Genomic DNA, 27,165 nt, shown 5'->3' with positions numbered 1-27,165 from the left:
CCGAATCTCCATGTACAGGACTGCATTAAACGCGACGAAATAGTTAATCTGGTTTCCTAATACTGCTACGGTGAAACGTAATTCTATGGATATCAAGTTAAAATGGGAGTCAAAATAACAGAAGGTGGTTCTTCGCGTCGAAATTAACTTTACATAAATAGTGAGTAAAGGCCGCATTTTTCAAGGCCATTAAATTAAATAGCTCATTACGCTTGACATACATTGCATAAAACCTTAATTACTGACATATTTTTCAATGAAGTTCTCCAGTTCCGTCTTACTTTCAGTCCTCGCCAGTACTACTTTGGCTTTATCCTTCAACAGGGATGCTGGTGAATTTATCAAAAGGGAAACTAACGACGAATTAATTCTCGACAAGAGATCTTTTGTTAACAGTATCACATCAACTCCTGCTTTGTTTGACAAGTTTATTTACTTCATTTTCTTGGATCACGGTTTCCATGGTGCTCTTATCAATTCTGTGACTGATATTTTCACCGGACACCCAGGGAAGTCTTCCGCTACTCTTATGAAGGGTATCAGTGGTACTCAATTCGCTCAATCTTTGTTCTCTGAGTTGCACGGTAGTCAAGGGGACGAGTTCTTGGGTTCCATTGCTCCTGTCTACAACTGTGGTTGCGAAGCTGGTACTCCACCTCCATCCACTGGAGGTCATTCAAGCTCTGGTGGTTCCGATGGTATGGACATGGGCGGTTCTGAATACACAACCGACCAGTGTATGCCAGGTGGAGAAGGAAGTCACGGAGGTAATGTCGGAGGTTCATTCGTTGCAACTATCTTTCTGGGTATTGTTACTGGTTCTATCGTTAAGGATACTTTTGAAGCCATTCAACACGATGTTTGTTTGATCTCCCACATGTTCAGGGATATTGCTGTTGGTAACTTGATGAACGTTGGTGACTTGTCTGGTATGATGACCAAGAGTGATATGACTCCTTCTTTATTGAACCACCTTAAGGGCAGTAACGGTTTGTACAAGAACGATGTTGACACTTGGGTTCAAAGCCAAGGTCCTGCTATGGTAGAAAAGATGAAGTCCATGAGTGGTATGTAAGATTCTTAATTTTAAAACAATCACAAATGGCTTCCTTCCTGCCTTAGATACCCTTAGTTTTTATTATATCTTTATTTTTAGCTTATACCTGTATTTTTTTTGTTTTATAGAAATACAGAATTATACCTAATACTTTGTAGAAGAGAAGCAAAGCAATCGGTTAGTCTCCGGTTGCCATTTATAGGGCTACAGTCTTCATGCAGTGTGTATAAAGTGCAACTCAACATATGCTCGAATGCCAAAACATTTTTAGATACAATTACTGCCATAACGTACGCTTGAGTACTTAAAACATTAAGTTAACGCGTGCTTCACGATCTACTAACACATCTGCGTAAACCTCCTGGCTTAGTCACAGTAAATGCTTCTCCTGGCACATGCATATAAGAAAGCTTGGCAAGTTATTACTTTTTCTGTTTGTGCATGCCTTGTTCTATTGTTGCAAAAAATGCAATGTACTGTGGTGCGATGTCTTCAAAAAATAAAACACGCTGATGCAAATTACGTATAAAAAAACAGCCTAATTGCAAAAAGGTGTAGGTATTTCCTAATTAGATCTTTATTTCACTAAAAAGAACTAGTTGGTTTTACAACTAACTAACTTATTATCGTCTTGGTCAAAACATACACAGATTCTATAATGGTAGGATTTATTCCATTCAGGTAATTGAACTATAAATACTGGTAGATCCAACCTCTTTTATAAAGTTAATTATTCTTTTCTACATTACAAAGCAATCCTACAGATCAACAACACCCTCTTTTTCAAAATGCAATTAAGCAAGACCGTTCTCCTTTCCCTCTTAACTGGCTCCGCCCTTTCAGCCTCTGTTAACGCCAACACTCAAATTACTGAAATCAAGAGAGGTGAAATCGATGCTTGGGAATCTTATGCTCAAGTTTTGAGAAGAAACGAAATCCCAGAAGAACAAATTCTTGCCATCCAAAAAAGAGGTATTGCTGATGTTATTGTTCAAAGTCCTGCTCTTCTTGACAAGTTTATCTACTTTGTTTTCTTGGATCACGGTTTCCATGGTGCTATTATCAACTCCCTTATCCAATTCTTTTCTTTCGACCCTCTCGGAGGTAGTGCCACTCTTTGGAATGGTATCTCAAAGACCACCTACTTCCAATCCATGATGGACGCCTTAAGTGGTGGTCAAGACAATTCCCAATTTATGGGAACTGTTGCTAACATGTACTATGGTACTGGTACTTCCACCACCTCCACTTCTCACGACGGTGGTATGGATATGGGTTCATCCGATGGTGGTTTTGATACCACGACTTGTACCCACGGTGCCACCAACGACGGTGGTTCCGCTTTCAAGGTCTTGGCCAAGGGTATCCTTACTGGTTCTATTGTCAAGGATACTTTTGACTCTATTATCCATGACACCTGTTTAGTCTCCAAGCTTTTCGTTCAAATTGCTTTGAAGAACATGCTTCACGTTTCTGACTTGCTTGGTGCTATTCAATCTGCTGGTGCTGGTGGTAAGGACTTCATGTCTGGTTTGAGTGGCTGCTCTTCTTGTGCTGATGATGTTAAGATCTGGGTTGACAAGCAAGGTGGTGATTTCAAGACCGAGCTTAAGTCTTACTGTTCCTAAGTTAGCTATTAAACTGCAGTTTTAAAGGCAGCAGGGAATACCGCACTCTTTTTAAAACAATGATAAGCCATTGAATACCATTCTAGTCAGACTCTCTCTTTTTATATATAATCTAGACTAGCAATAAAGCTAGCAATAAATTGTTTTACTTTACCACTTGGTTTATTGTACCTGAGTATATGTAACTATTGAGTGTTTTATGGCAACCATACACTATGAGTAAAATTAATGACTACATTTTTACCGTACAGATATGTGATTTAGAAATGATATCAACAGTTTTAGAACAATTTCATTGAGGATAGTGGTTTGGGGAACATGCCACCCTCTGCTCTACATCTCCATTAAGCTGTTTATGTCAAACAGTTGATGCATTCTTTCTTAGATGCTTCAGTTAATAGCAATACCACTTTTGGCAATAAGATCTGGCAAATTTTGGATCTTCGATTCTTCCCAAGAGGAGGGGAAGCAGTAGGAGGGGTTGAAGTGGGATTATAGCCGACAAGGCACTAATAGATACGAATTTGTCTAGAGAACACAAAACAAACACTAAAAGTAGTGACATTAAGCCTTATCGAGAAACAGCTTTCTATGTCTTTGAGCAAAAGAGTCTAGTTGTAGTGCTGTAGAATGAAGAGATAAGATTTTGGTTTAGGACTACCTTTAGAGATTAAAATGAGAATAGCCATAGGACCACAGTAGAAGCTTAAAATAAGATAAGCGGTACGATATAACCGAACTATATTCCGCTAAAATACATCGTTCATAGCAATCAGCTTTGATATAAGTTGTAAAGAACAACACTACAGTAAAGTAAAGAGTTGAAAAGAGAACACTGCCCTAAAGTAGAGCTGAAAACTTTGCGTTAGTATCAACCGTTCTCTTCAACACTGATGTACACAAAAGTCGCGAATCTTGCACAGTGGTGTTACTAGTCGTCTTACAACTTTTCATCTCACATCATGCCAACGTGAGGTGGAAGGAAGTTGCATAGAATAGGAAAGAGAACAACTATGAACGGAAAATCTTCGAATTACTTGGGAAAGTATCTCTTCTGAACATTGCTGTTTTCATAAAAATGGGTATCAACAGCCAGCCGAGGGCCAAGCGCGCGGGCATGAAAAATCTCACGCCCTTTAGCAGATCCACCATCACCATTTGCTACCAATTACCCCAGCCTATGGTTGTCGATTAATTGGCTATCAGTAGGTCACATGCAAGCTCGAACACTCTGAAACTTATATCCCCAAATACACTAGTATGAAACATTTCGTGAGCAAAAAACTTGCACAATACGAACAATAGGCATTCCAGATACCCAATGAAATGCCCCATGATGTAATCGTACAGTGGTTTCAGACAGGCTCTTCTCCAATCATACCTTAGATGATAAAGTTGTTGGGTCTAACATTCCATTCCCGAGCTAATAGTCCAAAATTAGAAGAACAATCCCAATCAAAAGTATGCGTTGTTTTGCTAGAGTACTACGAAGGAGTTAAACACTATTGTAAATCGCAATGAGCATTGCAACACTTTTATGCAAGGTACAGGAGAAAGAAATGACGATCATAACGACCATGAGGAACGTCCAACACCAGGTGGAGAACCCTAGTAAAAAATCAGGCACATAAGACAAGCAACTGTAACGTGCGTTTTTGAAATCGCAGCCTTTGAAAGAGCATTTCGATCTAAAACAAGTGAGTATGAAGGAACAGATGAATAGCCTGTAACGTTCCTGCAGAATTGTTTGTTTATAGTTTGGCTATGAGAGTTTGTCATTACGTATCTGATAATATATTTAAATGAAAAGACATCCTCTCGAACTATAACTCAGAGTCAACCCTTGATTCTTCGCTTTACACTTAACTTAAATACTTTCCTTCATAATGGCTGTGGTAACCTCCACGGCTTTACTATACGATACTGGGGCTTACACTTATCCTACGTCTTCGACATCCATTTCTCTTCTTGAGAACCTATCCCTCATAACAGGCACAGTACCCACTGGAAGTATTATGACCCACGACTACTCCAATAATGCAAACTTGACTTCGTCGTCCACTGTGCTTGCCAACACTTCGGCCAATACCCCACAGGCCAGCAGTAATGGGGGAGGAATCGTTCGCGGTAACCCCAAGTTGTCGATACTTGCTGGCATGCTTTTAGTAGTTCCTATGGCTTTAGCTCTTGTATAGCTTTGGTACACACACTCACTATACGGTTTCTTTCTATGGTTTTTAGCTGCTCTCAAATAGGTTGTGGGCTTATATTAAAGTTACTTATATTTATATGAAAATTTACAATTTCTGTGGAGTGGAGGGTTCACACCACTCAAATATATATACTCGGGTTTAATGCATTATTATTTAAATACTAGCACCAGTTAAAGGTCTTCCACACTATTGTAAGCTTGTCGCCAGTCTTTATAAAAAGCACTGAAGGTCGCTATACCCAATGCCACTTCCTTTGAGCCGCACATGGCTCTAATTGAATGCATCGATAGTTGCGGTAACCCAACGTCTACTACTCGTGCTCCAGTGTTAGTTGCCATAATTGGACCAATGGTTCCACCACTTCTGGAGTCATTTCTAATGTGAAACCTTTGTAAGACCAAATCATTTTTAGCAGCTACTTGTTCCATTACAACAATTCCTACTGTGTCTGTCATCACGTGCTGGTTGCTGTCGACCTTCAAGGTAAGTCCAACATTGGGAATAGGGAAGTTCTTATCTAAATAGCACTCTTTAAAGTTGGGGTTGAATGCATGGGTCACATCAGCGGAGAGAATGATTGAATTAGCAAAGATTAAGTTTAATTCACTTTCATTGGCCTGGGTAACCTTAGCAATTACACTATTCAAAAACTTTCCATGGGCACCAGTTCTGGTAAGACTTCCAATCTCCTCATTATTCACCAAATAGGCAATGTTGAAGCCATCATAAGACTCCAAATCTTCATCACTAAAACTCTTAGCAAACCTAATGAGTCCTAATATGGCCAGATATGAACATAAACGATCATCAATACGGGGTGCAAATATGAATTCATTGTTTAATCCACCAATGTGACCCTTTTGAACGTCGTACAATTCAAGATCAAGTCCCACAATGTCTGCCAATGGTTTGTTAGCCAATTTAGCCAAATACCGAAGTAACTTGATGGGATGCTTATCAACCAATGGGCTTTTGCCTTCTTCTGGCGTTGGCTTTTCCATAGAATGTCCATTAGAGTAACCAATTATTGGAGCCATTTGGGTTTCTTCATTGTAGTTGGCCAATTTATCGTCTAACCCGAAATGCTCAGCTAACTTAGGAATCTTCGCTATTGGATGTGGAGTAGAGTCAATGGTCTTCATTTTGATATCTTCACCCGATTTGTAATAAACTGCACCACCAATTCCAAAGTCTCTATCGAGCCAAAGCTTATTCATACTTCCTGAATAAGGTGCTACTCCAAGCATCTCATAACCATCTATGCTCTTGTGAAGAGACACAGGTTTAAGCTTTATGGCCAATGAGTCCACATGGCCTGCAACAACACCTACACCTTTCTGATAGGTCCATTTCTTCCCCTTAACAAAGGCTACAAGCGATAAGTTTGACCGAATAGAGAAGAAGAGCCCGCTCGTTCCTTCAGTCAAGGGTTCACCTTCTTTGATATAAGTGAAGCCGTTCGCTATGAGTTTCTTTTTGAAGTATTCAATCACATGAAACGTGGTAGGGTTCGAATATGTGAAGTCTATGTAGTCCTGGGCATAATCTGGGGTTGAGGACGATTCAAATTCAGCTTCACTTTCATCCAGTGTTGACAATTCTGTATCGGAGAAATCTAGGACGTCGCTTGTATCAGATATCATTATAATGCAAGGGAATGAATGTACAATGAAATGAGTGTGAAATGGTTTAAGAGGAAGATGCCTTATCTGGTTGGACGCAGTTAACAGATAAACCAGCTATTTGCGACACAAGTTACCCTTTTTAGAAAATGTCACAGTATTCCCCAATAGGGTAATGAATCAATATAAGTAATAAGAACGCGTAAAGAAAGTGAATCAAATGCTTCTACTCATAGATTATTCACAACATGAATGCACATACGTTAACTGTTCATTGGCATGACGAGAACCAGCCTGTGTATTCTGTGCACTTTCAGCCCAATAATTTCAGCTCCAGCGACTCCACAAGGTCTGCACGTTTAGTAACCACTGGCGGTGACAACAACATTAGAGTATGGGAATTAGAACACGATGTCAAAGGTAGTAGTAAATCTGAAGCACCTGTTTCCATCAGATACTTGAGTACTCTCAAGAAACACACTCAAGCAGTAAACGTTGCTAGATTCAATGTTAATGGCGACAAGATAGCCAGCGCAGGAGATGATGGGTCGCTTATTCTATGGTCATTACTGGAAGAAATCATTAAGGAGTTCGGCGACAAGGATGATGATATGTTAGTGGAAAGCTGGAAAGCAGATAAGGTCCTTAGATCTTCTACTTCTGAGATCTACGATTTGGCATGGTCTCCAGATTCAAGATACATAATCACTGGCTCAATGGATAACATTGCACGCATATATAATGTTTCAAGTGGGGAATTGGTTTATAGTCTCTCGAATCATAGTCATTATGTTCAAGGAGTATGTTGGGATCCTCGGAACGAGTATTTTGCCACCCAAGCAGCAGATAGATCAGTCATAATCTATAAGGTTGATCATGTGAATAACGCGTTCACACCTCTTGTATATAACCGGGTTATAAGATGGGACATCCCTACTGATAAGGATCTGCTGATTATGAGGACATGTTATTTATATCACCCGGAGACGTTGCAGTCGTTCTTTCGAAGGTTAACGTTTTCTCCTGATGGCAGTTTGTTGTTGACACCTCTGGGGTTTTATAAAGCCACCACCAATGATCAGGAGGAAGCCACCACCAATACCATCTTCATTTACACCCGAGCAGGCTTCAAGAAGGGGCCAGTGTGCCACATTCCAGGGTTAAAGAAACCTGCTACAGTCATACGATTCTCTCCCAAGATATATGAGCTACAATCTGGTGATGATGGTCATACTACAATGCCGTTCAAATTACCGTATAGGATGGTGTTTGCAGTTGCTACACATGATTCTATTGTCATATATAACACTGAGGACATGAAACCCATGGGCCATGTCACCAACTTGCATTACTCCAATATAACTGATTGTACGTGGGACTTGAATGGGGAAACGTTGGTCATAAGCAGTGCTGATGGGTTTTGTTCGGTGGTAAATTTCAATGAGGGAGTCTTTGGGAAGATCCTTTATGATGTAAATATAGAGCCTGAGTTTTGGAAGCAATATGAGACAAAGAAGGAAGAAGAGACAGGGCCAATTAAAAAGAGTCCGTCCAAGAAGACGAAGCAAGAAAGTCCGGCTTTGTCGAAGAAAGAAAGTGTCGTGCCGTCAAAGAAGATGTCTATTTTGGACAAGTTCATAGCGAAGCCACTCAGCATAGACATGTTTACTGCTTCTTTTAAGGAGAGTAAAGAGACGGTCACAGACACAGTCACAGATACTAAGACAGTCACAGACGCTAAGTCAGATAAGTCAGAATCTATTACAGAGTCATCTTCCAATAAGAAAAAGAGACGGATTACTCCTACTTTACTCACAACTACAAGTCTGGTTCCCCCATAGATATTCTATTCAAATTATATAGATTCGGCAAGCAGTTGTTGTTGTTGCATTCTCTTTCTGGCATTTAAGATCATATACTTTTTCCTTTGGGCCATTAAGGAATACCCATCTTTAGCTGCCGCTACATCATCTTCATCGATCTCATCTTCAGGATCAATGGCGTATCTCTCTAGCAAGTTTATTTCCGAGGGTTTTCCTGGCTTCCTGTTATGACTATCTGTATCGGAGTTAACGCCAGCGGTGGAAGGGTCTTCTCCCGCAGGGAATGGCAAAGATCCATTCTCCATGAATCTTTCGAGGGTCAACTCCACGGATCCGGTTCTTTCCAAGTCCATCCGAATTTGTCCGACAGTTAACTGGGGTGCAACTGTTTGAACAACCTCAATCATGCTCTGAGTCACTGGTCTTCTATTGCCGGCATTGGTTCGACGCGCAGAAGAAGATGTCGATGATGAGCCTGAACTACCGTGGACCTCCGCAGGCAAATGGGGCGGGATGGGAGCTATAAGCCACCTTAACACAATGAAGCCCAATGCAAGAGTAGCTATAAATACAGTAGTGGATGTCTCCATGGTAATAAAGGGTATGTCAACTGTTAAAGTAAGCTAAGTACGTGTGATCTAAACTGTTGAGTTAACCAGGGGGTCGTGCCAATACCAATGGTAGCACCGATAATGATCCCCCAAGGATGAAGTGACATAGTAATACTACTGGTACTACTACAATAAATACTAATACTTATAATTGCTATGTTCTTTCGTGAATCCCCTATACCTATTTATTTAAATGAAAGCTTAAAATCTTTCTCTTGATTCTTAACCGTATAAAGAAAGTTGGTGATGATTTCATTCTCCTTAGCGGGTAACGCCAAAAAGTGTTTCTTCACTTCATTGGCCAACTCAGGCTTGGAGATCTTTCCTCGGTTATTCTTCTTATAAGAATAAGTCTTCTTCCCTAACTCGCTGTTGAGCATATCCGCAGTCAACGAGAGCGGCTGTGGTAGACGTAGGCCATATTTGACATTATACTTTTCAAGCGCCAGTGTGGGTAACGCTTCGAAATCTAAGGGGTGCGTTGGTGGTGTGTTCTTGGGTCCATTGGAATGAATGTACTTTGCGAGGAACTCTTGTTGAGCTTGAAGATTCTTTTGCTTCTGTGACGTTCGAGAAGACGCCAGTTTCGGTTCTGTTTCCGATGCAGAATCTTTTCCTCGAGCCATAGTTGAAAATAACGAAAGCGATAGTGTTGAATGTAACAAATTGAATGATGGAGTTTGGGGTTCCTTATACTTGAACCGCTTTTTCTGTTCGTCCACATATGGTAGCGCAAAATAAAACACCCCAACACCAACAATGGTAACACCGTACACGACCCACACCCCAACATCAATATCATTTTAATGGTAGCGTTAAGGGTGTATACACCCTTACACCAATTATACAAGTAGATATTACACACTAACACCATTTTAACAATAATAAATAACTTAAACCTAAATTCTATTTACACTAAAATACACGAATATATTAAACTCTCATTGCCTTTAACTTCTTCTCTAAAGCGTATCGAGCAGATTTGAGAAGCCCCGCAGTTGCCACACCCTTCAACAGTTGAGTAACAGAGGGCCATCTAACAATTGAGCCAATGACTTTCACAAGATTATCTTGTAGAGAAGGGTCTCTTGCTATTTCCCGTATTGACTTATCAATGTAGAACGCATAGAGTTTCTTTCTAAAATTAAGAGGTAACTTACTGATAAGATAAACTCTATCATCATTAGAAAGATTTTTGTAGAACTGACGAACTGAAGAAACTGAAGCAGAAGCTGATGTAGAAGCTGCTTCACCAGTTATTACCAAATATCTTCTATCGACAAAATAATCAACCAACAGTGAATAAAGCACTTGGAATTTATCAAATTGTTTCGAAACAATGTTCTTCACCTTATTAGGGTTTTCTCCTCCCAAAATGTATCTGATATCACCTAAATATGAGATTCGAGTGATGGTCTCATACAATTGTCGTTCATCAAAATAGGGTTCTTTCATCAACAACACCGCAAGGCTAAGGGCACTCTTAAGATTGTATTGATTTAGAAGACGGATGGTTCGGTTGTCTATCAAGTAGTTGACAGGCTTTTGAAGTCGCCCAGCAAGATAAAGTGAATTCCATTCACTTATATCTTCTACTGCCTTGTCCATTGACATAACCCCATACTTCACCAAATACGATTGCATTGGAACATAAGGGTTGAAATAGATGCCTGCACCAAGATTTTGTAAGTGATTCACAATCCCCACAGGTAGATACTTGATTGCTGAGTAGTGGGAACTATGAGTTGCCATGTTAACATTATGGAACTTGACTCCATCTTCTACTACGTGAATCAAATCTATTTGAATACTGGACTTTTCAGATGCACTGTATCCACTCTGTTCAAACACCCCAGATCCATAGCCAAACAGAAACTGAATCCCACTGTTGGAAAACTCATTGACTATTTTCTTGAGTACTTCATTGTTGGTGCTGGAAAAGACCTGGTTATCAAAAGATGGTGACCCTTCTTTTGGTGCCAACTTGTCTATACCTTTGACTCCCAGTGTTATGATTGGCTGGAAGTATCTGTCGGAGTACACATATTTTGTGCTCAAATGCCGAAGAAACCGAATCATAGACAGCTCACACCAGTAACTGGTAGTAGTGGTAATAGTAGTATCAGCTGTTGACTGTGGCTTGTTTGTATTGGTTGACAGTGTTTAAGTGTTAAATGCACTTTAAAGTCCGTTGGCTATGTCACAAAAACAAAACGATACCGTGCTACCGAACTGAATCGAAAATTTTTTTTTTTTTCGTTCGCTCACCGTAACCGGTCCGCAAATTAGTCACACAAGTGTCACGGTTACCACCACCATAATGAGTAATATATAGACAGTAACAGACAACCGGATAGAATAAGCAGTTTGTTTATTCCTCTTCTGACCATCATAGTACACACTAATAATGTCATCAACTTCATATAGATCATCCAGATCCCTGGACACCAAACAGTTGTCGTTTGAAGATGTGGTAATGACCGGGTTAGCCAAAGATGGTGGATTGTTCTTACCATCTCAGGTGCCTCATTTATCCCCAGAGACCATCAACAGCTGGAAAGATTTGACCTTCCAAGAGTTGGCATTCAATGTCTTGAGATTGTACATTAAGGACCAAGAGATTCCTGACGCGGACTTGAAGAGTTTGGTTGAAAAGTCTTATTCGACTTTCAGAAGTAAAGATGTCACTCCAATCAAGTTGATTGATGAAAAGAAATCGTTATATCTTTTGGAGTTGTTCCATGGTCCAACATATGCGTTTAAGGATGTGGCCTTGCAGTTTGTGGGTAACTTGTTTGAATACTTTTTAACCAGAAAGAATGCTGGGAAATCGGGTGAAGACAGAGATACCATTACTGTGGTTGGTGCTACCTCTGGTGATACTGGTTCTGCTGCCATTTATGGGTTGAGAGGTAAAAAAGATGTCAGTGTGTTCATCTTATACCCAACAGGAAGAATCTCTCCTATCCAAGAAGAACAAATGACCACTGTTGAAGACAAGAATGTCCATACATTGTCTGTTAAGGGTACTTTTGATGATTGTCAAGACATCGTCAAGCAAATCTTTGGTGATGCTGAATTCAACTCCAAGTACCACGTGGGTGCTGTCAACTCTATTAATTGGGCTCGTATCTTGGCTCAAATGACATATTATTTCTACTCTTACTTTCAATTGTTGAAAGCTGAAGGTGAAAACTCTAAGGTGAGATATGTTGTTCCCTCTGGTAACTTTGGTGACATTTTGGCTGGATATTATGCTAAAGAAATGGGTTTACCAATTGATAAGCTAATCATTGCAACCAACGAAAACGATATTTTGGACAGATTCTTGAAGTCAGGTACTTATGAAAAGTTTTCTCCAGAAGTTGAAGTCAAGGAAGTCAAGGCTACTTATTCTCCAGCCATGGATATTTTGATCTCCTCTAATTTCGAGAGATTATTATGGTATTTGATAAGAGACACAATTGCTGAAGGTGACGATATTAAGGCAGGTAAGGAGTTGAACTCTTGGATGCAACAATTGAAGGAAACCGGTTCTGTTACTGCCCCCAAGGCCGTCGTTGATGCAGCCAAAAAGGATTTCGATTCTGAAAGAGTTTCTGATGAAGTTACTGTTGAAACTATCAAGCAAGTTTATGCAGAAAACCCTGATAACTATGTCATTGACCCCCATACAGCTGTTGGTGTTCAAACCGCCTTTAGAAACATTGCTAAGGACTCTGACTCTGATTCCAATATCAGATACATTTCTTTATCCACTGCTCATCCAGCCAAGTTCTCTGAGGTTGTTAATAAGGCGTTGAATGGATTTGATGGATACTCCTTTGAAAAGGATGTTTTACCTGAAGAATTGAAAGCATTGGCCTTAAAGGAAAAGAGAATAAAATTAATTGATGAAGCTTCTCTTGAAAAGGTTAAGGGTGCAATCATTGAAGAGTTGAGCAAATAATAATCATAATAATAATGTATCATACCTGTTGAACTTGTTTCTTAACTTGCACTTTACCATCAACAACTTCTACTTCGTAGCCTGCTTCACGTAACGCACTGTCATCAGCTGTACCTTGAGCTTCTAACTGTGCAACAACCTTTTGATTGCCCGGGTTATTGAAGAGTAAAGTCTTGAGACAAACAATGGCTCTTTCTTTCATGTATGGATTGTTATCATCAATAATACAACTAGACAATACCACTTCCAATCCATGTAACTTTCTTACCTTCTCTTGAGTCTCAAACGATTCATGTGCCAAATAAGTAATCAATTCAATGATGAAGTTCTTCACTTCAGGGAACTCTTTATCTGAAACTTCGTTAATCTTGTTTGACTTTGACTTTAATGTTTTCCTCTCCACTTCTCTGTGAACCACTCCTAAAAGCGGGACAAGCTTATCTATGGCATTGTAGTGTTGGAAAAACTGTCTTGCAGAATTTAGTTTGCCCAAATCTGCCATACTGTCTAAAACTACAACCAAGATTGAATGCACAAACAGCAACCTTTCAGAGTTAGGTTTAGGGTTTTCACTTGAAAGCAATGCCATCGACTCATCAGCATAGGCTTTGAAGTACTCAAACAACCAGGCAAGAATCGCTGCCACTTGATAGTTGTCCCATTCATCCGAGGAAGTCACTATCAAACGACTGGCTTTCAAAACCTCAAGCAACTTGGCTTCATCTTCACCACCAGTGAATTCTCTCTGTAAGAAAGCAGAGTAACTCTCATGGGAAACTATCAATTGGAAAATGTTCACTAAAACTCGTTCATTGGCACTTGAATCGGGGACTCTGTCCAATTGGGCAACCAAGTACCACATGATAGGAGCGTATTGTTCATCAGTAAGCAATAAAGACACCGAGCCTTCATTCTGAAGACATCTCTGAGCGTAAACTAGCACCAGGAACAGTTGTTTATCATCCAAGGATTGTATCTGTTTGATGCCAACCAATGAGAGTAGCACCGACAACAAGTGGTGGCCGTCATTGTCTTTGGCACCGACATTATTGGCTAGAATCTCGGCGTAAACAACCACCATCAGAGCTAGCAACTCATGCGATCCATACATATCATTATTGACAAATTGTGATAGGTTGAAACAGATAAGCGAGTTCTCAAGCTCAGTGGACTTCATCACCACGTTTCTGATACATAACAAAAACCCCCTAAACACTCTCAAGTATAGCGTTTGCAATGGATCAGTGGCATACAGAAGATGGTTGGACTCTAGTACTTGAGTAACAGTGTCTATGAACTTTATATGACGAGCGAGCTTCACCCTGGCCACATCGGATTGGCTGGTCTCCTGGACGATTGCCGTGAGGGTGACGAGGTCTTGTTCGTAGATCTCACGTTTCGATACCGGAGAAAGAAGATGTCCAGAGACTTGTTTGAGTGATTCAACTGATGTCATGGATTAGACGAGTGTAGTGTTTATGTTTCACGGTAACAAGCACTTCAAGAAGCTTAATAAGAGTGCGTATAATCAGCAATAAAAGTTTAACTAGTAGTAAGAGCCGATTGTATGCAATGTTCGCTTTATTTTAGTGTATCTAAACCATCTTCACTTTTGAGGTGGTGAAATAGAAGTCGGTATATTTTGGTCTCTGATTTCCTAAATGGGAAATCAGTAACACAAGATATAGTGATAAAAGTATATACTGTTTAAATGGTATAGTATTACAAGACTTACTTATTCATATATACAAGCTTCTTCTACACCTCCCGATTACCCTTGTGCCGTCTCACTCATCATCTTAATACACTTTTCGATGTTATGTCCCTGTGTTGCACACACAGGCACAATCTTCCACTGCCGATCTTCAACATAGTCTTTAAGTTGATGATACAATTGTCCGTTTTCAGCTAGATCGGCTTTGGTTGCCACCACAAGAATTCTTTTATCTTCCATTCTTTGTTCTCCCACTTCATCAATTAAAGTGTCCAAATCTTTAATAGGGTCTTCTGATTCCAATGAGACAACGAATACAAGTCCTCCAGATCTTTCAATGTGCCTTAAGAAATCTAACCCCATCCCTCTGTTTTCTGAAGCACCTTTGATGATACCCGGTATATCTGCCACTGTAAAAGGGTCCTTATCAATGGTAGTGAATATAGTCCCAATGGTAGGCTGTAAAGTTGTGAACTCCCAATGCCCAACACGAGGTCTGGCCTTGGAAATGGCCCGAAGAAGGGTTGACTTCCCAGCATTAGGAAGCCCAACAAGTCCTAAATCAGCAATCAACTTCAATTCCAAAAGGAAAAACTCAGTTAAACCTGATCGTCCTTGTTTACAGAATCTGGGGTTTCTGATATCTTTGGTTAAGAAATGCATGTTCCCCATACCACCTTTCCCACCTCTTAAGATCAAAAGAGGCTCCTTAGTGGGCTGACTAAAGTCAAACCCAAGAAGCGGGAACTTATCATGGAAAAGTTCATCATTAATAATCTCTTCGTCGTATTCCATGACTTTCTTATTCAAGTCCTGGAAGAAATCCCGCTCTCGATAGTACTCTTCTTCGTGCTCTGTGAACTTCCAACCATGTCCTGCTGGATATGACTCTCTAACAAATTGCACTTCATCTCCTGAAGTCTTGATTTCTAAACTAACATCTTCTATAGCACCAGTGCTCTGTAAGACCTTGCGGAGTATTATAGGATCAGGAATCCATCTCATGGTGGTTCCAACAGGTATCTCCAAAATAACATCTTGTCCTCTCTTCCCATCCAATTGCTTACCAGTTCCAGGATATCCATTCGAAGCAACATAGCTTCGTCTTAAACGGTGTAAGGAGTTAACATGCTCTACAACTTGTACATACACATTACCACCCTCACCTCCATCTCCACCATCTGGAGGTCCCACGGGTCTGAAAGCATCTCGGAAAAAGGAAATACATCCGTTCCCCCCATTACCACTCTTAAGTCTAAGTAACTTTAAGTCTTCAAAAGTCCGCTGTTCAGTCTTACGCCCTTGTTTATACTTTATGTTTGATCCTAGAAAAATCTGGTGTGTGTGATGTTCATTCCCACCGAAATAGTTTTTCAACAGCACAAGAGTTGAGCTGATTCCGGCTTCATTGGTCCCTAAATCAATACCCTGTAATGGTCCAATCGTGCTTGCAGCATCATAATCATCTCCAATCACTTTGTCTGTATGGATCGAATAGTTAGCGCTTGTTAATGCTTCAGTTATGGCATCTTCTGACTTCGGTTCAGGTTCTAACTCATCGAGCCAAGAGGAGGAATTCGATCCACTTCTCCTCGACATCCAACTTGTTGTTGGAAACAGAAACCGTACACGACCATTGTATCTCACCAACCCTAGCATACTGTACATGCTATCTACCGGAACAAGTAGTATGAGATGTCTTGGGGACCCAACCCTCCACCTTCATGTTCATAGATCATATACACTGGTTAGCACACGACTTTGGTGATAATTATTCAATATGATCTCATCTCAAGGTATCCGTAGAAGGAACATTTTATATATAATTTAAACTTTAATGCCAGTACAGGTAGATAATAAAAGACAGCGCCATACATTACAGAATTTCTCTATCTCGTTATTGTGCCTATTATGTTTCAGTCGACGTTTTGAGAATAACAATACAATTTGTAAGAACCCGACTGACAAAATTAGTAGAGTGACTACTCCAAATCGAAAGGCCAGGGTATGGAACGAACTATCATATGATGTTGTACAATCAAATTAACAAGATGTAGTTATTACAAACAAGTATTGCATTCAGCCTAAACTTATCTAAAATCGTGTACTAACCAATAACATGGATATAACTGCGATGAGCATCTCACCATACAACAAAGTGTGAGTGAAGACATGACAATCACTGTGTGTAAAGAAAGACAACGTCCTATTTGTTAGCAGGTGACGACAGTTTAAAGATGAGTTTTAAAGAGTTGGGTCTTTCCAAGTGGCTTGTGGAGTCGCTCGAGGCGATGAAGATCTTCGCTCCTACCCAAATTCAAAGTGCATGTATTCCAGCCGTTTTAGAAGGTAGAGATTGTGTTGGAGGAGCCAAAACCGGTAGTGGTAAAACAATAGCTTTTGCGGGGCCTATGTTAACCAAATGGTCCGAAAACCCCTTTGGTATTTTTGGGTTAATCCTCACTCCCACGCGGGAATTAGCACTTCAGATTGCAGAACAGTTTGCAGCTTTAGGGGCCAATGCCAATGTTAAAGTGGCAGTGATTGTTGGAGGTGAAGATATTGTGAAACAAGCGTTAGAATTGACTAAAAGACCTCATTTTGTCATTGCAACTCCTGGTAGATTGGCAGATCATATATTGAATAGTGGAGAAGAGGCTATTGCTGGACTTAGAAGAGTGAAATATTTGGTTCTAGATGAAGCAGATCGACTTTTAAGTAATAGTTTCAGTAGTGATTTAGATAGATGTTTTAAGGTTCTCCCACTGTCTGAAAAAAGACAAACATTATTGTTTACAGCTACTGTTACTGACGCCATTCGAGCATTGAAGGATAAACCAGTTGTCGAAGGTAAACTACCAGTGTTCATACATGAAGTAGAGACGGTGGACAAGGTGGCTATTCCCTCCACGCTTCTGGTATACTATACCTTCCTTCCATCGTACGTTAAAGAAGCATATTTGCATAGCATATTGAAGTTGACTAAATACGAAAAGTCTACTGCAGTCATCTTCGTCAACAGAACTAGAACAGCAGAGATCCTTAGGAGAACCCTTAGGAAATTGGAGTTTAGAGTGGCATCGTTACATTCGGAAATGCCCCAGACAGAAAGAACAAACTCCTTACATAGATTCAAAGCTGGTGCTGCTTCCATACTTATAGCCACGGATGTTGCATCCAGAGGGTTGGACATCCCCTCAGTTGATTTGGTGATCAACTTTGATATACCTGCAGATCCTGATGATTTCATTCATAGAGTTGGTAGAACTGCCAGAGCAGGAAGAAAGGGTGATGCCGTGTCCATGGTCACGGAGAAGGACATTGACCGTGTGCATTCGATAGAAGAGAGAATCAACAAAAAGATGGACTTGTTAGAAGGTGTTGATGACGAAGACGTCATCAGAGACTCCTTGAATGTGACCACGGCTGCTAAGAGAGAAGCTCATCTGGAGATGGAGAAGGAGAACTTTGGAGAGAGAAAGAGGATTAACCAGAAGAAACATGGGTTGGATAAAGATATATCAAAGGTGACAAAAAAGAAGAGTAAGAGTAAGAATTAATGTAAGTAATAGTAATATTAATAGTATATTTATGACTCTTGAAGCATGCTCTCAACTATCAACGCAACACATATGCCGATGAGGGTTAAGATGACAGAAGTCATGATTATCATAGTTGGAAAGTTATTAAAATTATAGGTGTAGATCTTGTGATCTGCATAGTGTCGTATGGTAATAAAATAGTTAATTGAACTGACAATCAATGTAGCCAACGCCAATGCTATCAAGAGATACGAAACAATGGTTGAAAATAGTGATCTCTTCCTTTCAGTATACCTGGAGATAGCAGCGGCATCACCACTACCATCATTAGTATTGGCAGTTTGAAGCTTAAAGTTGTACATGATTCCTAAAGCAGTGAAGAAGAGTGAAGTCGCAAACCTTACAAACACCAAGGTCGTTCTTTCCGACTGAAGCACATCCCGAGGTTCTGAGGTGGTTATTTCGAGAATCAAGCTGAAAGGGAACTCCCTTAGAATCAGCGTACTCTTTCTTGTGTTGGCTTCATTATCAAGCGTATGCAATGATGTCATCGAGTTAGAACACGAGGGTATGTTGGCTATGGAGGGAGTAATTGAGGTACCAGGAATATTAGGAGACCTGAGGTCTGCAGCTGACATTGGGATTGAAAGAAAGAATGGAAGTAGTTGGATAAAAGGAAATGAATCAAGGAGTAACGTAATACTGTGGAGCTCTTAACTTGACCTTATCTTTTGTCACGTGACACTCATGCCCCCCACCCTTTGTAAGAATCGAACAGGGAACCCAATCCATTGTCTACCAATTGAGTAACAAGGGGGTAAAAGCTTTTGCGATGATAAAAAAAAATTGCCAGTCCCTAAACCACATCGTCTTTATAAACAAAATAGAAAGACAAGGAGAAGAAGAGCTGCAAATAATAATAACAAACACCACCAGAACAAGTACAAAGAACACCAGGATGAGTGCTTTGAGCAGAGAGATGAAGTGTTCGTCGTGTTACGGCACACGATTCATAGTGGACCGGAACTCTAACTCCGGAGACCTTACGTGTGCCACTTGTGGTATGGTTCAACTTGAGAATCCCATAGTCAGCGAGGTGCAATTCGGGGAGTCGTCAGCTGGTGCGGCTATCGTTCAAGGTAGTATGATAGGTCATGATCAGGTTCGGGCCAATTTCGGAGGTCGGCTGAATGGGTTAGAAAGCAGAGAACAAACGCTTTCTAACGGTAAAAGAAAGATTAGAAGAGTGGCTGTTGCTATGAAGATTCCTGATCGGATAGCTGAAGCTGCTGGTCAGTGGTTTGAACTTGCATTGACTCAGAATTTCGTTCAAGGTAGACGGTCTCAAAATGTATATGCAACATGTCTTTATGTGGCCTGTAGAAAGGAAAAAACCCAACACATGTTAATTGATTTCAGTTCTCGATTACAGATTTCAGTTTTCTCTTTGGGTGCTACATTCTTGAAGATGGTAAAGGCATTGAATATCTCGCAATTACCCTTAGCGGATCCCTCGTTATTTATTCAACATTTTGCAGAGAAACTTGAGTTCAAAGAGAAGACAAACAAGGTCATTAGAGATGCTGTGAAGTTGGCTCAGAGAATGAATAATGATTGGATACACGAGGGAAGACGTCCAGCAGGTATAGCAGGTGCGTGTGTGATGTTGGCTGCTCGTATGAATAATTTCAGAAGAAGTCATGCTGAAATTGTTGCTGTGGCCCATGTAGGTGAAGACACATTACAGAGACGATTGAACGAATTCAAAAACACCAAAGCTGCATCCTTGTCTATACTGAGTTTCAGAAATGCCAAAGTAATAGAACGAGCAAACCCTCCTTCGTTTGAAAAGAATAAAGTGGCTGCAACAAAGATAAAGGATTTCATTAATGAAAAGGAAGAAAGTCTCCAGAAATTCCAGGAATTGTATAAAATGAATCGTTTAAAACTGCCAGGAGAAGAAGTAGATTCAAACAGATCCACAATTGACCCTGAAATTTTAGAACATACATCAAACCCTGAAGGTCAAACTACTAACGAGCACCATCTACAGTCGCAACAGCCGCAACAACTGAGCCAACCACAAGACTTGTTTGTACCTACTGAAGATACTCAAGCTCAAGCTCAAGCTCAAACTCAAACAGAAACAGAAACTCAAACAGAAACTCAAACAGAAACTCAAAGTCAGATGTCTGAATCAGTGGATGATGTAGAGAGTTTGTCTGGAGCACCAACAGGTTCGAATCTTGAGATGACACCAAAGGAAAAGCTTTTGAAGTCCATTTTAATGGATTGCGATTTAACTGAAGAGGAAATCATGAAGCAATTAAAAGAAATCGTAAAGAGACATAAAAGGAAGGGAGAAAAGGATATGTATGCTGCTCCTTCCGATGGACTTGAAGTTTCAAGTTATAAAGAAGTTTATGATCTTAATCGTCCTCGTAACTTACTCAAATACTTACCCAAGACCTCAGATATACTAGCCAAAGTTTCCGATAATTTAGAGGACATAGATGACGAAGAGCTTGATGTTTTCATTCTTGGACCTGAGGAGCAAAAGGTTAAGGAGCAATTGTGGATTGGTTTGAACCACGATTATTTGATTGAACAGGAAAGAAGAAAGTTGAAGGAAGAGGCCGACGAATTAACAGGAAATACAAGCGGATCTGCACGTAAGAGACGGAAGTACAACAGGAAGAAGGAACCAGGATTAGATGAAGAGTTTTCTGATCAATTAGGAGTATCAGATGCAATTCAGGACATTGGTTTGGATGAAAAGTCCGGCCAACCTTTATCGGCTGTTGACAGTGCCAAATTAATGATCTCCAAGAAGGCATTCTCTAAGAAGATTAATTATCAATCGTTAGAGATTTTGCTTAATGATAATTTTTCCAAATCATAGGGACTAATAATTGTTAATAAGAGTTAGAGGCATTACATTTTTATATCATACTATAGGACGATAACTTGGCAACAGGATTGTATGGGAGATTCCTTGTATAGAATGGATTATTATGTAAAGCTTAGGCTCGTAATTTCTTATTGTATTTTGTTAAAGAAGCCATAAAAGCGACCTTTGAGCATCAATTAGTCTATAGCGTTAGTAACGTACAGAAGAATAGCTAAACGACTTTGAGATCAACGTCATCAGTCACGCTGAGAATAACATGCAATAGAAGAGTGCTTTCTGTAAGCATCACATTCCACGGCTGAGTCTTTCATCTTGCAACCTTTGGTGCAGGATACCATGGTTCCAAATAGGCCTTAGATCTAGTTGCTGCTTACCTTTCAGTTGTATTCGTAAAATATTGGCGGTAGCATTTATTATGGCCAGCACATATACCTTTGTTTTCCACAGAGATATACTTGAGTAGCTACCGGTAGTTAAGACACCAACTATGTTCAACTGAAATCGTTGCCCCCCAAGTCACTCGTCGCTAACATGCCTTTGCTAGACCTTAGCACTTGGAACAACATCAATAGCTCGTACACCCACACCCGCTTGTGACTTCCGTTTTCAGCACGGTGAACCAGTTTCAATGGGCTAAGCCAGCCAATACGTGCAAGTGTCAATACCTCTTCATGGAACAACTAACAACATAGCAATACACACAGAAGCATCTAGCAATTCCATAAATGGACTTGGAGTCGCAGTGCGCTGCGTTAATGGTGACACAGTACAATCATAGAAAAAGCAGCTCCGAAATGCGGGGCACATTATACGATCTTATACACCAGACCGCTACGGCCCCGGTCACTCATTGGAGGTATAAGGTTGTTTTCATTTAGGCGCAAAGAAGCAGAGATCGTGTGGGGTTGAAATCGAAACAAAATTCGCCGCCTACACCAACGTGACTAACTATGAGTGACTATTCTTGGTGAGTGACACTTTATATAACTGTATATATGACCAAGATTGTGGAAGGCAACGTAGAACTGCAGTAATAGCTATAGTAATAGAAGTGAAAGCAACACAGCATAACATGAAATCAATAGCTATATTTGGCCATGATAGTGGCATTCCTATCCTTGAGGCACTTACCAACCCTGTGTTTTCATCGAACTTTAAGTTCCCAGTCAAAGTCATCACCAACAAAGACATTGCCTCTATGCCCAACGGAAACGTCCAGTACATTAACCTTGCACTAGAGGAGAAGAATCGGGAGCAAATGGAGCCAATCTTGAAAGGTATAGATGTCATTGTGTCCACCATAAATGCTCCCCCAACAGATAATGGTGCGGAGTACGATGCACTTACTCAGTTCATATTGGATGCGAAACCACACTTGTACATCCCTTCAACATACGAGTTTGAGTTTTGGATCTCCAACAACAAACTACCCAAATTGCCTAACCCGGCAGAAGCACACATTGCCAAAGTTAGAAGTGCTGGAATTAAGACTGTCTCGATCCATACGGGATTGGTTGTAGCCAAGGAATGGATATCGACGTTCCGCGACCCAATGGGGGTCGACGCAGAGAATAAAACTGTAACGTATATTGGCGAAGAAGATCTCAAAGTGTCTGTAACGGGCGCACAAGATATAGCCAATGTCATTGCATCGCTTGCCGAATCAAGAGACCCAGAAGACTTATCGGACGACATTTATGTTGAATCCGATCAAGTGAGTACCAAAGACGTAGCACGCGAATACGAAGATAGTGCGCATGTTACTTTGAACCAGATTCATATGTCTAAAGAACAAGCATTACTGGAGGCCAAGGCGAGGTGGGAAAAGGGTCATTACAGCCTTCAAGATTACCTTTTCATGCTACACGTTATGTGGGCTACGGGAGATGCTGCAACGTTTAGAAGCAACGATCGTGAATATGTGAATCCCGGACAAACATTCTGGACATGGCAGAAGTTTGTTTGATCCGATCCACCCTCAGTATGTAGTAATTAGTAAGGGCCCTTGTGCTGTGAACGGAATTTCATGTAGAAACCCGGAGAGACAATATAGATAATTTTCCTGTTAATATATGCGAAGATATCGTAAGTGTCTGCTTAAATGAAATGGAACAACCTTTAATAGAATATTAACATGAACAATAAAGTCATGGAAAGTTTGCAATGCTTCCCACAGAGGGTCTGTCTACATAAAAAGTTTCTTTTAATTATACTAGGTGTTATCCACAATTAAAAGTTTGCACCAATTCCATGATGTCTATTGTCGTACAACGTCACCTCGTTTTCAATTATGTGATAGCCTCGGATTTATTTTGGAAGAAACTCATAGTTTATGCAACTGTTTGTACGTTAACTCTTTTACATACTTCAATGTGGAGTTCCTAATGGGACATGACATGAAAGGAGGGGCGGCATTCTAAACGCTCAGATTAATAGTTTGACTAACCTTACCGTTTCGTATAACAGTTGGAAGGAGGGGAATGTACGATAAGCTAGATTCATTTAGATTTGAGCTCATTCACCTAATTTAGCAATAAATTGATTATACGGGCTTCGAAAATTCCTAATCCACTCCTACGGCCTAGATTTGGTTCTCACAAAGGGTCTAATTAGGCATCTAAATGCCCATGAGTATACCTGTTTAGGCGAAACGCAGGAAAGTCACCTATTTGTTGTAAGGTGGGGGTTGGGGGCAGTACAATTCTGCACATGCAAGGTGTGGAAGGACGGCTTACGGATATAAGGACGATTTTATCTAAGGTGTTAGGGCCTATTATAAAATGGAAGTTACGGCTTATGTTTCTAGAATGCCCGAAAAGTGCGTCAGGGGGAGCTCGCTACGTGTACAAAGGTTCTAGGTTTCCCACTCCATGACTTGATATTTTTAGGGCTTAACGACACATAATTCTCTTTGTCTATATTGGGTATTGGCCATTATATACCAAAAAGCGTAATTAAGTGAGGGAAGGTAATGTAAAGTGATACGCTGTTATTTCTTTAATAAAGTACGATTTTGATGGTCCTTTCCTCCCGTAACCGCGACCCCAGAATAAACAAACCCTTCCCTGCTACTACTGTAATGCATAAAAATAAATTACGGGATACACGCGGAGCAGACAGTGCGTTCAAAACCCCACCATTTCTGTGCGTCCATGCATTCTACAAAGCCATCAAACACCCGTTGCATGCATGATCGAAATCCCATGCTTTTTACATCCGTGGTTCAACTGCTGGGATTATACAGAGATATTTCCTAATTAGGAAGGCTGTGTCGCCTTCGCTCCCCAGAATTGAAATTTCATCCAGTGGATCTCATTTTTCTATAATGCGAAGAACAAGTTGAAACAGATCAGAACGACACCTCACATATTGATACTACACTGTTTCGAGCCAATATAACACAAGGGGGCAACTACTTATTGCAGATAAAATTGTGCGATATTATTATTATTATTATTATTATTGTTATTATTATTATTATTACTATACTTTTTTGATATACCGTACCATAAGTCCGTTTTATTATTTGGACCTTACTTAAGTAACCCCACATTCAACAATTAGGCCAGACATACATCTGACTTGAGAGAGGTGCATTGATTTGCAGTAGTAAATAGATAAAACACAGCAAACACACGGACATTGATTGACGCTTTTAACTCATTTTGGGACACATTACCTGATTAGGAGGTTGTTTTAGCCCAGACTCCTAAGATTAATAATAGATTACGGGACGGTGACCGTTATAGTAAAGTGTTGTTTCCATCTACAACCATTTGCCGCAAGGGAGCGACTTCCTCAGGATTCATTCCTCCATTGTTTATCGGAATTACTAACCTGCGTTAACTGGTTGACCTCAGCTTTTCTGCCAATTATTATTGTTGAACGTTAATTTTGGTTGTACGTATTTATATCATCACTTCTCCTTATTTAAAGGTATCGGAACATTTGTGTTATTCTTCTGGGTTTTCTTTTTAGAATGGATATTAATTTAGTTTCTACTACTACGTCCACGTCTCCGAAAGCCACTGCACCCCTTACGTCTACATCTACGTCTACTTCCACCGCTAACACATTACCTTCTGCCTCCACTTCAACTTCCACGGGCCAACTAAAACTTTCCCACCACAATCTTCAACAGATACCGAAGGCAAATATCTCAGAAGGCACCATAATACCTCCGAAGAAATCCAATCCAAATCCCCATAATAATATCCAAGTTCCTTCAATGAGCACTGTAACTACAATGTCTATTCCTTCGACCACAACGAAACAACTTAACTCCAGCTCTAAATCTCGACCTGCTTTTGATTCCATATTTGACAAGTATTTGGACTCTGACTCCTTTGATCTTGACTTCGAAGAGGCCTACAGCATGTACAATAACTTGCAGCAAACCAACGCTATCAACGGGATAGAACAGTTGGAACAAGTTCAGCTATTGAATCAACAGTACATTACTAAATTCACTAATGATGGGAAACAGGGTCACGTTAACGGGAACATGTCTGCTTTGAATAGACTATATTCATTAGGAGATAGTGGTATGTATCTGGATATTCCAGTGGACCATCATAGATATAGCCATCATCATGGTCATGGTGACCATGGTCACACTGACTCGCAACACGAGTTTGATGCGCATCGTTCGCAAATTTTATTGGGTAATGCAGCCTTTGCAGCAGCTGCAGCAGAAGCCAAGCCAAGCAGATTGAAGACGCATGGTCAGCAGCACCACAGCAATTCAGATGCTGCTTCCATACTACAACATGATCATAATGGATTGAACAATTCTCTCCCACTTCCGAAGAAGAATTATTTGCTTGGATCTCCCCAGTTGCGTACATTCACAGACTCAAATCACATAGATTTTGGTTCGGAGCAGCCAGCTGCCAAGATCAAGAAGGAAGATCCTCCGGCTTTCCAATCGCTTCCCGAAGAGAATATTCATCATCATCAATACGTTGCAACGTCGAATGAAAGACAAGCTAGTGACGAAGATCAATTCTTTTCTAATGTTGAATCCAACGCATTGGAGAAGTTTTTGGATAATTTGTTTGACTCCAACTATCAGGATCCATTGAGTTTATACCCCAATGCAAACAATAATGCAACGAGTATACAGAATCAATTTAAAGAGTTGAATAGTCTCTATGATTTGCACACCATGAAGCCACAATTACAAACTATGGATTCTGACATCCAAAGGCATTATTATAATGCGAGTCACAAATTGGATGAGCTTGCCAATGATATCCATAATGATATTCCGGACTTTGCAGGTGACACTTATCAATTGAAACGAGAACTCACCGAGGTTTTCGCTGGATCGGCTTCTGATCCTTTGAAACCTCCGGGAAGCATTTCTGGTGGTGGTGACACCGTGAAGCTTCAACAGTCACAATCTGGTTCTGAGTCTGTGATTAGTGAAAATGTCCAATTGCGTACTCCAGTGCAATCGAGGCAATCTTTCAGTGGAGCTTACGGACGAGATGTCTCGGAAATGCCCATTTCAGGTGATGCCCCACCTTCACAGCTCTCGAGTGCAATGAAGAGGAATTTGGAAGCAGATAACAGTAATAATAATATTCTGCAATCAGATGACGATGATAAGCTGGACACAAATGATGGAGATGACGACGAGAACGACTTGAATAGCAATCGCAAGAAGAGAAAGAGATCTTCGTCGAAGCCTTTGCTTACTTTGGAGCAAAAGAGACTTCACCATTCACATTCTGAACAAAAGAGAAGGAAATTGTGTAAGTTGGCGTATGAAAGATGTTTACGGCTAGTGATAGATGTTGAGGAATATCGAAAACATGCTGAGAATTGCAATAACACACCCATTCAACTTGTTAATGGAAAGAAATCTAGAAGGGCAATGATTAATAAAGATGGGTTACCCAATTTGTCGAAACACACGGCTTTAATGAAAATCAGTAACGAAATTATGACTCTCCAAGATCTTAACAAAGGTTTACGAGATCTACTTAAAGAGTCAACTTGAGTCATGTGGATAACAGCACAACAACGATAATGATGATGATGTAATTTATATTCAATGCCTTATATAAGGGTATTATTTTTTTTTTTTA

General features: G+C 40.3%; 14 protein-coding genes across 14 annotated transcripts; 8 read left to right on the top strand and 6 right to left on the bottom strand.

The window, feature by feature from the left end:
• Positions 1 to 102: 102 nt before the first annotated feature.
• On the top strand, positions 103 to 1,075 carry KQ657_000755 (uncharacterized protein; the record flags this gene model as incomplete). Its single annotated transcript, XM_043191580.1, has 2 exons — positions 103 to 108; positions 263 to 1,075. 2 exons carry the CDS (start codon positions 103 to 105, stop codon positions 1,073 to 1,075), a joined length of 819 nt encoding a protein of 272 aa, XP_043048887.1.
• Positions 1,076 to 1,523: 448 nt separating this feature from the next.
• KQ657_000754 (uncharacterized protein) lies at positions 1,524 to 2,685 on the top strand (the record flags this gene model as incomplete). Its single annotated transcript, XM_043191579.1, has 3 exons — positions 1,524 to 1,530; positions 1,610 to 1,615; positions 1,811 to 2,685. 3 exons carry the CDS (start codon positions 1,524 to 1,526, stop codon positions 2,683 to 2,685), a joined length of 888 nt encoding a protein of 295 aa, XP_043048886.1.
• Positions 2,686 to 5,068: 2,383 nt separating this feature from the next.
• LAP4 (Lap4p) lies at positions 5,069 to 6,541 on the bottom strand (the record flags this gene model as incomplete). Its single annotated transcript, XM_043191578.1, has 1 exon — positions 5,069 to 6,541. One exon carries the CDS (start codon positions 6,539 to 6,541, stop codon positions 5,069 to 5,071), a length of 1,473 nt encoding a protein of 490 aa, XP_043048885.1.
• Positions 6,542 to 6,768: 227 nt separating this feature from the next.
• On the top strand, positions 6,769 to 8,361 carry CAC2 (Cac2p; the record flags this gene model as incomplete). Its single annotated transcript, XM_043191577.1, has 1 exon — positions 6,769 to 8,361. The coding sequence occupies one exon, from the start codon at positions 6,769 to 6,771 to the stop codon at positions 8,359 to 8,361; it is 1,593 nt and encodes a 530-aa protein (XP_043048884.1).
• Positions 8,362 to 8,375: 14 nt separating this feature from the next.
• Positions 8,376 to 8,933, bottom strand: KQ657_000751 (uncharacterized protein; the record flags this gene model as incomplete). Its single annotated transcript, XM_043191576.1, has 1 exon — positions 8,376 to 8,933. One exon carries the CDS (start codon positions 8,931 to 8,933, stop codon positions 8,376 to 8,378), a length of 558 nt encoding a protein of 185 aa, XP_043048883.1.
• A 206-nt stretch (positions 8,934 to 9,139) lies between these two features.
• On the bottom strand, positions 9,140 to 9,580 carry KQ657_000750 (uncharacterized protein; the record flags this gene model as incomplete). The annotated part of the gene is made up of 1 exon (XM_043191575.1): positions 9,140 to 9,580. One exon carries the CDS (start codon positions 9,578 to 9,580, stop codon positions 9,140 to 9,142), a length of 441 nt encoding a protein of 146 aa, XP_043048882.1.
• Positions 9,581 to 9,887: 307 nt separating this feature from the next.
• On the bottom strand, positions 9,888 to 11,033 carry KQ657_000749 (putative phosphatidate cytidylyltransferase; the record flags this gene model as incomplete). Its single annotated transcript, XM_043191574.1, has 1 exon — positions 9,888 to 11,033. The coding sequence occupies one exon, from the start codon at positions 11,031 to 11,033 to the stop codon at positions 9,888 to 9,890; it is 1,146 nt and encodes a 381-aa protein (XP_043048881.1).
• Positions 11,034 to 11,361: 328 nt separating this feature from the next.
• On the top strand, positions 11,362 to 12,903 carry THR4 (threonine synthase; the record flags this gene model as incomplete). The annotated part of the gene is made up of 1 exon (XM_043191573.1): positions 11,362 to 12,903. One exon carries the CDS (start codon positions 11,362 to 11,364, stop codon positions 12,901 to 12,903), a length of 1,542 nt encoding a protein of 513 aa, XP_043048880.1.
• Positions 12,904 to 12,922: 19 nt separating this feature from the next.
• On the bottom strand, positions 12,923 to 14,359 carry CTR86 (uncharacterized protein; the record flags this gene model as incomplete). The annotated part of the gene is made up of 1 exon (XM_043191572.1): positions 12,923 to 14,359. The coding sequence occupies one exon, from the start codon at positions 14,357 to 14,359 to the stop codon at positions 12,923 to 12,925; it is 1,437 nt and encodes a 478-aa protein (XP_043048879.1).
• A 315-nt stretch (positions 14,360 to 14,674) lies between these two features.
• Positions 14,675 to 16,276, bottom strand: MTG2 (putative GTPase; the record flags this gene model as incomplete). Its single annotated transcript, XM_043191571.1, has 1 exon — positions 14,675 to 16,276. The coding sequence occupies one exon, from the start codon at positions 16,274 to 16,276 to the stop codon at positions 14,675 to 14,677; it is 1,602 nt and encodes a 533-aa protein (XP_043048878.1).
• A 578-nt stretch (positions 16,277 to 16,854) lies between these two features.
• On the top strand, positions 16,855 to 18,177 carry DBP8 (ATP-dependent RNA helicase; the record flags this gene model as incomplete). Its single annotated transcript, XM_043191570.1, has 1 exon — positions 16,855 to 18,177. The coding sequence occupies one exon, from the start codon at positions 16,855 to 16,857 to the stop codon at positions 18,175 to 18,177; it is 1,323 nt and encodes a 440-aa protein (XP_043048877.1).
• A 940-nt stretch (positions 18,178 to 19,117) lies between these two features.
• BRF1 (transcription factor TFIIIB subunit) lies at positions 19,118 to 21,061 on the top strand (the record flags this gene model as incomplete). Its single annotated transcript, XM_043191569.1, has 1 exon — positions 19,118 to 21,061. The coding sequence occupies one exon, from the start codon at positions 19,118 to 19,120 to the stop codon at positions 21,059 to 21,061; it is 1,944 nt and encodes a 647-aa protein (XP_043048876.1).
• Positions 21,062 to 22,142: 1,081 nt separating this feature from the next.
• KQ657_000743 (uncharacterized protein) lies at positions 22,143 to 23,036 on the top strand (the record flags this gene model as incomplete). The annotated part of the gene is made up of 1 exon (XM_043191568.1): positions 22,143 to 23,036. The coding sequence occupies one exon, from the start codon at positions 22,143 to 22,145 to the stop codon at positions 23,034 to 23,036; it is 894 nt and encodes a 297-aa protein (XP_043048875.1).
• A 2,280-nt stretch (positions 23,037 to 25,316) lies between these two features.
• On the top strand, positions 25,317 to 27,077 carry INO2 (Ino2p; the record flags this gene model as incomplete). The annotated part of the gene is made up of 1 exon (XM_043191567.1): positions 25,317 to 27,077. One exon carries the CDS (start codon positions 25,317 to 25,319, stop codon positions 27,075 to 27,077), a length of 1,761 nt encoding a protein of 586 aa, XP_043048874.1.
• Positions 27,078 to 27,165: the final 88 nt, after the last annotated feature.

The sequence above is a fragment of the Scheffersomyces spartinae genome, assembly GCF_019049425.1.
Source record: "Scheffersomyces spartinae strain ARV_011 chromosome Unknown scaffold_12, whole genome shotgun sequence".
Classification (NCBI taxonomy): Eukaryota; Fungi; Ascomycota; class Pichiomycetes; order Serinales; family Debaryomycetaceae; genus Lizanozyma; species Lizanozyma spartinae.
Note: the sequence above shows the minus strand (reverse complement) of the source record. Positions and strands in the feature narration are given on the sequence as shown.